Raw genomic sequence first — 11,217 nt, 5'->3', positions numbered from 1 at the left:
TAAAATCTACTGTTTCCAAATTTGCTGATGATACAAAACTGTGCGGAGTGGCAAATGATCACTCAAACCAATTAGATATTCAAGAAGATTTAGATCAATTACAGCAATGGTCTGAAAAGTGGCTAATGAAATTTAACACAAGTAAATGCAAGGTAATGCACATAGGTAAAAATAACAGTAAGTACGATTACAAGTTATTTGGAAATTCGTTAACAAAAGTGGATAGTGAAAAAGATCTCGGCGTAATTATCAGTAACGACCTCAAATCATCCAAGCAGTGTATTTCAGCCTCTGAGAAAGCAAATAAGATTCTGGGATTGATTGCGCGATCTTTTGATTTCAAAAGTCCATCACTCATTAACAAGCTATATAAATCGTTAGTTCGTCCACATTTGGAATATGCTGTTTCCGTATGGTCACCGAATCTCATTAAAGACATTGACAGACTGGAAAAAGTACAACGACGAGCCACAAAACTGATTCCAAATATCAAAAATAAATCATACGAAAATCGACTTAAGCACATGAATCTGTTTTCCCTAAAAAAACGTAGACTCAGAGGTGACTTGATACAGGTCTTTAAGATTTTAAAGGGAATTGACAACATCAAAAGTGACCAAATTTTCACATTGAATGAGAATCAGACAAGAAACAATGGTCTCAAACTGTCCGGAAATAGATTCAATTTGGAAGTAGGTAGAAACAACTTTGCCAACCGTGTAGTTAATGAATGGAATAAACTTCCTGCACAGGTAGTGCAATGTAGTTCAGTTCAAAGCTTTAAGAATCATTTAGATAAATACCTAAGTAAGATGCTGTAATGATTATAATTTATGTTATATTATTTGTTTTTGTTTTGTTATAATTTGTCTGTCTGATTTTCATTTATTATTAGTTATATGTCAATTTATAATCATTTACTATTTACCTGTTTGTTTGTTATTCAACTATACCTATGCATTTATTTGTGTATTTTATTTGTTATTTTTACATTATTATAGTTTTAATTTATTATTAATATGATATATATATGTATATATATGTATTTTTTTTTTTTTCATCCGACCTAGATATGGATCAAAAGGTCTCCTGTCGGCATGCTCCGCCTTTGTAATCCTTTGTAATCATTATTATTATTGTTATTATTATTATTAGTAGTAGTATTATTGTTGTTGTTGTTGTTGTTGTTATTATTATTATTATGTCTGGGGTATTGGCTGCTTGTTATTGTGGCAAAGTAGCATGCAGTCGATACTTTAGGGTCTATATGGGGCGCCCCTACGGACCAGAGCCACACATCATTTTGTCTATGATAGAAGAAATTCTGTTCATAGAGAAATGATGACACTTTTATGCTACGACTGTCCCTCCGTTATGCTGTCCCCCAACCCCTTGCTGCTGTCCTGTACCATCTCTCTGAGTATTCTCTTTCTGTGATGGGGGAATTCCCTGTGGTGGGGGAAAAGAATACTGCCACCAAGTTTCCCACTTGGATCGTAAGAGGCGAGAAGAAAGGGACGGGGAGAGGGACTAGGCATCCTTCTCCCTGTAGCCCCAAGGGGCAGATTCCTAAAACGAAAAGGAAAGGCATAAGGGGTGCTGGAGGGCCTCGGGCCAGCACCCTAAGGTTTGGGTCTTTTAATGTGCGTGGATGTGGTACAGATGAGAGTAAAAGGGAAGAGATAGGTAGTATGTTTGTGAGAAGAAAGATGGATGTGTTGGCTTTGAGTGAAACTAAGTTGAAAGGGAAGGGTGAGTGTAAGTTTGGGAGTGTAAGTGGGAGGTTATCAGGAGTGAAGAGAGGGCGAGGGAGGGAAGGGGTGGCTATTCTAGTAAGTGAGGAGATAGGTAAACGTGTAGTGGAGTGGAAGGAGGTTTCCTCAAGGATAATGTTGATGAAGGTGAAACTGGGAAAGGAGATGTGGGTCTTTGTAAGTGCATATGGGCCTGGCAGTGAGAAGAGCATGGAAGAAAGGGAGGCCTTTTGGATAGATTTAAATGAGTGCATAGAGGGTTTAGGAAAAAATGTCAATGTAATAGTACTGGGAGACCTTAATGCTAGGGTGGGAAATGGTCCAATCGATGGAGTGGTTGGGAAGTGTGGAGTTCCAGGAAAGAATCGTAGTGGAGAGTTGATGGTGGAAATGTGTCTAGAAAGAGAGTTGATGATAGCAAATACAGTGTTTCGGAAGAAAGTCAAGCATAAGTACACATGGGAGAGGGTGGTGGAGGGAAGGGTGGTAGATAGAGCGCTAATGGATTATATAGTGGTAAATAGGATTATGATAGGAAGAGTTAAGGATGTACATGTGCTAAGGGGAGAGGGTGGGGGAATATCAGATCATTTTTTGGTGGAAGGTAAGCTGAGAGTGGAGGATAGATGGAGAAGGAGGAAAGGGACAAAAGGTAGGGAGGTTCTTAGAGTGAACTCCTTGAATGAAAAGGAAAAGGAGAAGGAGTACGAAAAGAAGCTGAAGGAGGAGTGGGAGGGAGTAAAGGATAGAGCAGAGATGGGTGTGGAGGAGGAATGGGGATGGTTCAAGGAGGGAGTCTTAAAGTGTGCAAGGATGGTGTGTGGAACAAGAAGGACAGGGGGAAATAGAAGAAAGGGTAGTGAATGGTGGGATGAGGAAACAAAGAAGGTTGTAGAAGAGAAGAAGCGAGCTTTCACAGATTGGTTACAAAAGAGGACAGGGGAGTCATATGAGACGTACAAAGAAAAGAAAAGAGAAGTAAAGCAAAAGGTAAAGGAGGCAAAGAGGAGAGCAGATGTGAAATGGGGTAAGAGTATGACAGAAAATTTTGAAAGTAATAAAAAGATGTTTTGGAAAGAAATTAAGAGAGGAAGAGGAGGCGAACCAAGTAGGGAAGAAAAGGTAAAAGGTACAGATGGAGAGATGATAATGGAAGAGATGGCAGTGAGGGGAAGATGGGCAGAATATTTTAGGGAGTTGCTGAATGTGAAGGAGGATAGGGAAGGAAAGATAGCTGCAGTGGGAAATGCGAAGAAAATGAGAGTGATGAGTGAGGAGAATGGAGGAGAAATAAGGAAGGATGAGGTGAAGGCAGTTGTAAAGATGATGAAAGCAGGTAAGGCACCTGGTCTGGATGGATGTCATGCAGAATGTCTGAAAAAGGGAGGTTCAGTGATGGTGGACTGGTTGGTGAGATTATTTAATGTTTGCTGGAGAGAGGGTAGAGTACCGGAGGACTGGAGTAGTGCCTGTATAGTTCCTCTTTACAAGGGAAAAGGGGACAAGTGTGAATGTAGTAATTTCAGAGGGATTAGCCTGTTGAGTGTAGTAGGGAAGGCTTATGGGAAGATCTTGATTGAGAGGATTAGGAGAGGAACAGAAGGAGTAATTGGTGAGGAACAGTGTGGATTTAGGACGGGTAGAGGTTGTGTAGATCAGATCTTTGTGGTAAGACAGATATGTGAGAAAGCTATAGGAAAGGGGAAGGATGTTTTTTGGGCTTTTATGGATCTGGAAAAGGCTTATGATAGGGTAGACAGAAAGGCACTGTGGGAGGTTATGCAGATTTATGGGATAGGAGGAAAGCTTTTGGGAGCTGTCAAGAGTTTTTATGAGAGTAGTAGAGCATGTGTTAGGATTAGAAATGGAGAGAGTGAGTGGTTTGAAGTAAAGGTGGGACTTCGTCAGGGATGCGTTATGTCGCCCTGGCTGTTCAACTTATACATGGATGGAGTGGTGCGAGAAGTGAATGCTAGGGCAGTGAGTCAGGGATTGGAGATGGTTAAAGAAAATGGAGAAAAGTGGGAGGTGAGCCAGCTGTTGTTTGCAGACGACACTGCGCTTGTGGCAGGGTCAGAGGAGGGATTGAGGAAGCTGGTGGCAGAGTTTGGTACAGTATGTGATAGAAGAAAGCTAAAGATAAATGTGGGTAAAAGTAAGGTGATGAGATGTACAAGGGGTGAAAGTGGCAGTAGACTGGAAGTGAACATTAAGGGAGAGCGACTGGAGGAAGTGGATAGTTTTAGATACTTGGGTGCAAGTGTAGCTGGAAAAGGTGGAGGTAGAATGTAGATTGAGAGAAGCGAGTAAATGCCTTGGTGGATTAAAGAGTGTAATGAGGAATAGACATTTGGGAATGGATGCGAAGAGGAGACTGTATGAAGGAGTGATTGTGCCAACAGCACTGTATGGGGCAGAAACGTGGAACATAAGAGAAGAAGAGAGAAGGAGTTTGAATGTGTTTGAGATGAGGTGTCTGAGAAGTATGGTGGGGGTTACTAGGCTGGATAGAGTAAGAAATGAGGAGGTGAGGAGGAGAACAGGGGTAAAAAAGGATTTGGGAGATAGGGTTGATGAAAGAATATTAGGATGGTTTGGACACATGGAAAGAATGAGTGAAGAAAGACTAGTAAAAGAGGTATGGAAGGCAGATGTGGAGGGAGTGATCATGAGGGGACGTCCTAGGATGAGGTGGATGGATGGGGTGAAGGGGGCTTTGGGGAAGAGGGGAATGTCTGTTGAGGAAGGAAGGGAGAGGACGGAAGACAGAGGTGAGTGGAGAATGGTTGTATATGGATGATGTTGTGACTGCATGAGGAGGAATGGGGGGTGGGGTAGTATGTGTGAGTAAATTTTGACGCAGCCCGAAGGAATTTCTCCCCGTCCTCGCCTTATATGCAAAGGGGGACGGAGAGGGGGGGGGGTCGCCGATTAAATGAAGCGGCCTTGCTGTGGATGTGCTGTGTCTTGCGACACTGCTTCTGACCCAGGGCGGTGGGCAGGGTGCAGGGATGACCCGTCATCCAGGAGGTGCTCAGATGAGAGGAAGGGTGGGAGGGGTGTGGAGGGTATTTAGGGATGAAATGGGTGGGAGTGTTTTTATGCCTTTCCCTTTTTGGCTACCTCCCTTGGAAGGGGGAAAAAGCCTTGGTATATGTATGTATGATGTATTATTATTATTATTATTATTATTATTATTATTATTATTATTATTATTATTATTATTATTATTATTATTATTATTATTATTATTATTATTATTATTATTATTATTATTATTATTATTATTATTATTATTATTATTATTATTATTATTTTCATTATTATTATCATTTTTATTATCATTTTTATTTTTACTATTATTATTATTATTATTATTATTATTATTATTATTATTATTATTATTATTATTATTATTATTATTATTATTATTATTATTATTATTATTATTATTATTATTATTATTATTTTCATTATTATTATAATTTTTATTATCATTTTTATTTTTACTATTATTATTATTATTATTATTATTATTATTATTATTATTATTATTATTATTATTATTATTATTATTATTATTATTATTATTATTATTATTATTATTATTATTATTATTATTATTATTATTATTATTATTATTATTATTATTATTATTATTATTATTATTATTATTATTATTATTATTATTATTATTATTATTATTATTATTATTTTCATTATTTATTATCATTTTTATTATCATTTTTATTTTTACTATTATTATTATTATTATTATTATTATTATTATTATTATTATTATTATTATTATTATTATTATTATTATTATTATTATTATTATTATTATTATTATCATTATTATTATCATTATCATTATCATTATCATTATTATTATTATTATTATTATTATTATTATTATTATTAATTATTATTATTATTATTATTACATACATACATATACCAAGGGTTTTTCCCCCTTCCAAGGGAGGTAGCCAAAAAGGGAAAGGCATAAAAACACTCCCACCCATTTCATCTCTAAATACACTCCACACCCCTCCCACCCTTCCTCTCATCTGAGCACCTCCTGGATGACGGGTCATCCCTGCACCCTGCCCACCGCCCTGGGTCAGAAGCAGTGTCGCAGGACACAGTACATCCACAGCAAGGCCGCTTCATTTAATCGGCGACCCCCCCTCTCCGTCCCCCTTTGCATATAAGGAGAGGACGGGGAGAAATCCCTTCGGGCTGCGTCAAAATTTACTCACACATACTACCCCACCCCCCACCTCCCCGCCCATTTCTCCTCATGCAGTCACAACATCATCCATATACAACCATTCTCCACTCACCTCTGTCTTCCGTCCTCTCCCTTCCTTCCTCAACAGACATTCCCCTCTTACCCAAAGCCCCCTTCACCCCATCCATCCACCTCATCCTAGGACGTCCCCTCATGTTCACTCCCTCCACATCTGCCTTCCATACCTCTTTTACTAGTCTTTCTTCACTCATTCTTTCCATGTGTCCAAACCATCCTAATATTCTTTCATCAACCCTCTCTCCCAAATCCTTTTTCACCCCTGTTCTCCTCCTCACCTCCTCATTTCTCACTCTATCTAGCCTAGTAACCCCCACCATACTTCTCAGACACCTCATCTCAAACACATTCAAACTCCTTCTCTCTTCTTCTCTTATGTTCCACGTTTCTGCCCCATACAGTGCTGTTGGCACAATCACTCCTTCATACAGTCTCCTCTTCGCATCCATTCCCAAATGTCTATTTCTCATTACACTCTTTAAACCACCAAGGCATTTACTCGCTTCTCTCAATCTACATTCTACCTCCACCTTCACTCCACCTTTTCATGCTACACTTGCACCCAAGTATCTAAAACTATCCACTTCCTCCAGTCGCTCTCCCTTAATGTTCACTTCCAGTCTACTGCCACTTTCACCCCTTGTACATCTCATCACCTTACTTTTACCCACATTTATCTTTAGCTTTCTTCTATCACATACTCTCCCAAACTCTGCCACCAGCTTCCTCAATCCCTCCTCTGACCCTGCCACAAGCGCAGTGTCGTCCGCAAACAACAGCTGGCTCACCTCCCACTTTTCTCCATTTTCTTTAACCATCTCCAATCCCTGACTCACTACCCTAGCATTCACCTCTCGCACCACCCCATCCATGTATAAGTTGAACAGCCAGGGCGACATAACGCATCCTTGACGAAGTCCCACCTTTACTTCAAACCACTCACTCTCTCCATTTCCAATCCTAACACATGCTCTACTACTCACATAAAAACTCTTGACAGCTCCCAAAAGCTTTCCTCCTATCCCATAAATCTGCATAACCTCCCACAGTGCCTTTCTGTCTACCCTATCATAAGCCTTTTCCAGATCCATAAAAGCCCAAAAAACATCCTTCCCCTTTCCTATAGCTTTCTCACATATCTGTCTTACCACAAAGATCTGATCTACACAACCTCTACCCGTCCTAAATCCACACTGTTCCTCACCAATTACTCCTTCTGTTCCTCTCTTAATCCTCTCAATTAAGATTCTCCCATAAGCCTTCCCTACTACACTCAACAGGCTAATCCCTCTGAAATTACTACATTCACACTTGTCCCCTTTTCCCTTGTAAAGAGGAACTATACAGGCACTACTCCAGTCCTCCGGTACTCTACCCTCTCTCCAGCAAACATTAAATAATCTCACCAACCAGTCCACCATCACTGAACCTCCCTTTTTCAGACATTCTGCATGACATCCATCCAGACCAGGTGCCTTACCTGCTTTCATCATCTTTACAACTGCCTTCACCTCATCCTTCCTTATTTCTCCTCCATTCTCCTCACTCATCACTCTCATTTTCTTCGTATTTCCCACTGCAGCTATCTTTCCTTCTCTATCCTCCTTCACATTCAGCAACTCCCTAAAATATTCTGCCCATCTTCCCCTCACTGCCATCTCTTCCATTATCAACTCTCCATCTGTACCTTTTACCTTTTCTTCCCTACTTGATTCGCCTCCTCTTCCTCTCTTAATTTCTTTCCAAAACATCTTTTTATTACTTTCAAAATTTTCTGTCATACTCCTACCCCATTTCACATCTGCTCTCCTCTTTGCCTCCTTTACCTTTTGCTTTACTTCTCTTTTCTTTTCTTTGTACGTCTCATATGACTCCCCTGTCCTCTTTTGTAACCAATCTGTGAATGCTCGCTTCTTCTCTTCTACAACCTTCTTTGTTTCCTCATCCCACCATTCACTACCCTTTCTTCTATTTCCCCCTGTCCTTCTTGTTCCACACACCATCCTTGCACACTTTAAGACTCCCTCCTTGAACCATCCCCATTCCTCCTCCACACCCATCTCTGCTCTATCCTTTACTTCCTCCCACTCCTCCTTCAGCTTCTTTTCGTACTCCTTCTCCTTTTCCTTTTCATTCAAGGAGTTCACTCTAAGAACCTCCCTACCTTTTGTCCCTTTCCTCCTTCTCCATCTATCCTCCACTCTCAACTTACCTTCCACCAAAAAATGATCTGATATTCCCCCACCCTCTCCCCTTAGCACATGTACATCCTTAACTCTTCCTATCATAATCCTATTTACCACTACATAATCCATTAGCGCTCTATCTACCACCCTTCCCTCCACCACCCTCTCCCATGTGTACTTATGCTTGACTTTCTTCCGAAACACTGTATTTGCTATCATCAACTCTCTTTCTAGACACATTTCCACCATCAACTCTCCACCACGATTCTTTCCTGGAACTCCACACTTCCCAACCACTCCATCGATTGGACCATTTCCCACTCTAGCATTAAGGTCTCCCAGTACTATTACATTGACATTTCTTCCTAAACCCTCTATGCACTCATTTATATCTATCCAAAAGGCCTCCCTTTCTTCCATGCTCTTCTCACTGCCCGGCCCATATGCACTTACAAAGACCCACATCTCCTTACCCAGTTTCACCTTCATCCACATTATCCTTGAGGAAACCTCCTTCCACTCCACTATCCCTTTACCTATCTCCTCACTTACTAGAATAGCCACCCCTTCCCTCCCTCGCCCTCTCTTCACTCCTGATAACCTCCCACTTACACTCCCAAACATACACTCACCCTTCCCTTTCAACTTAGTTTCACTCAAAGCCAACACATCCAACTTTCTTCTCACAAACATACTACCTATCTCTTCCCTTTTACTCTCATCTGTACCACATCCACGCACATTAAAAGACCCAAACCTTAGGGTGCTGGCCCGAGGCCCGCCAGCACCCCTTATGCCTTTTCTTTTTGATTTAGGAAGTTGCCCCTTGGGGCTACAGGGAGAAGGATGCCTAGTCCCTCTCCCCGTCCCTTTCTTCTCGCCTCTTACGATCCAAGTGGGAAAACTTGGTGGCAGTATTCTTTTCCCCCACCACAGGGAATTCCCCCAATCAGAAAGAGAATACTCAGAGAAATTGTTATTATTAGTATTATTATTTTTATTATTTTTATCATTATTATTATTATTGTTATTATTATTATTATTGTTGTTGTTGTTGCTGTTGTTATTATTATTATTATTATTATTATTATTATTATTATTATTATTATTATTATTATTATTATTATTATTATTATTATTATTATTATTATTATTATTATCATTATTATTATTATTATTATTATTATCATTATTATTATTATTATTTTTATTATTATTATTATTATTATTATTATTATTATTATTATTATTATTATTATTATTATTATTATTATTATTATTATTATTATTATTATTATTATTATTATTATCATTATTATTATTATTATTATTATTATTATTATTATTATTATTATTATTATTATTATTATTATTATTATTATTATTATTATTATTATTATTATTATTATTATTATTATTATTATTATTATTATTATTATTATTATTATTATTATTATTATTATTATTATTTTGATTATTATTATTATTATTATTATTATTATTATAATTATTATTATAATTGTTATTAATATTATTATTATCTATTATTATTATTATCATTATTATTATTATTATTATTATTATTATTATTATTATTATTATTATTATTATTATTGTTATTGTTGTTGTTGTTGTTGTTGTTGTTGTTGTTGTTGTTGTTGTTGTTGTTGTTGTTGTTGTTGTTGTTGTTGTTGTTATTATTATTATTATTATTATTATTATTATTATTATTATTATTATTATTATTATTATTATTATTATTGTTGTTGTTGTTGTTGTTGTTGTTGTTGTTGTTGTTGTTGTTGTTATTATTATTATTATTATTATTATTTTTATTATCATTTTCATTATTTTTATTATTACTATTATTATTATTATTTTTATTATTATTATTATTATTATTATTATTTCTTTTATTATTATTATTAATATTATTATTATTATCATTATTATTATATTATTATTATTATTATTATTATTATTATTATTATTATTATTATTATTATTATTATCATTATTATTATTATTATCATTATTATTATTATTATTATTATTATTATTATTATTATTATTATTATTATTATTATTATTATTATTATTATTATTATTATTATTATTATTATTATTATTATTATTATTATTATTATTATTATTATTATCATTATTATTATTATTATTATTATTATTATTATTATTATTATTATTATTATTATTATTATTATTATTATTATTATTATTATTATTATTATTATTATTATTATTATTATTATTATTATTATTATTATTATTATTATTATGTCACTTCCGTCGTCTCTTCTCAGAGTGTTTCTATTCTCTTTGTTCTAGAAGCTATTCATGAGGGGTCAATAAAATAGGTGTAGTTTTTCTGATGCTTATTGGTCTCAATCAGTACACCTCGAAAATTCCACCAGGAACTCTCTACATTACGTCAAGCCACCCTCGTCTGACATCACTCATTCATTCATCCAATAGTCTTTTACTTCTCAAACAAGTCCACACCTGAAGGGTGTGACTTTTCTCTCTGCACCAATGATTTTTCTCCTCCTCCACCTTTTCTCCAATTAGAGAGGCTGTTATACTCTTTGTAAGGGAAAATCGCCACTTAATCTTCTAAACAACCAGCCCTCTTAAATAGCGCACTATTCGAGTGCGCTTCGAAGCTTTACTTGAAACGAGCTGCCACGTATGACGACCGAGGTTACGTGCGTCCCGGACAGACATGGGTTTATCAGAGAGAACTTGGTGACTGCATCTAGTCCACTACTCCCTCTCCACTCTAAAACTGGCGTGATACATCGACTGGACGTCGTTTGTCTTCAACTTCGCCTTCCGCCCTGCCAGAGTCGTCATCGCTCCGCTCCAAAACCCTGATCTTCTACCGAAGCTTTCTACGAGTGATTTAAGTGTTTACTGTGGAGTCAATCCGAGTGAGCTACGACCG

At 36.7% G+C, this 11,217-nt stretch overlaps 1 protein-coding gene across 1 annotated transcript in view; it reads right to left on the bottom strand.

Annotated features, from left to right (window-relative positions):
* Nucleotides 1-9,223, bottom strand: part of LOC143024351 (uncharacterized) — a 494,038-nt gene extending 484,815 nt beyond the window's left edge. Inside the window, exon 1 of the mRNA XM_076183145.1 lies at nt 6,348-9,223. Within this exon, the coding sequence (XP_076039260.1) occupies nt 6,615-8,948 (2,334 nt within the window). The 5' untranslated portion in view covers nt 8,949-9,223 and the 3' untranslated portion in view covers nt 6,348-6,614. The remainder of the gene's footprint in view (nt 1-6,347) is intronic.
* Between the last annotated feature and the right edge of the window lie 1,994 nt (nt 9,224-11,217).

This window comes from Oratosquilla oratoria, chromosome 4, assembly GCF_046742065.1.
Source record: "Oratosquilla oratoria isolate Oo_2021 chromosome 4, ASM4674206v1, whole genome shotgun sequence".
In the NCBI taxonomy this organism is placed as follows: domain Eukaryota; kingdom Metazoa; phylum Arthropoda; class Malacostraca; order Stomatopoda; family Squillidae; genus Oratosquilla; species Oratosquilla oratoria.
This window is presented reverse-complemented; position numbering and strand designations above follow the sequence as displayed.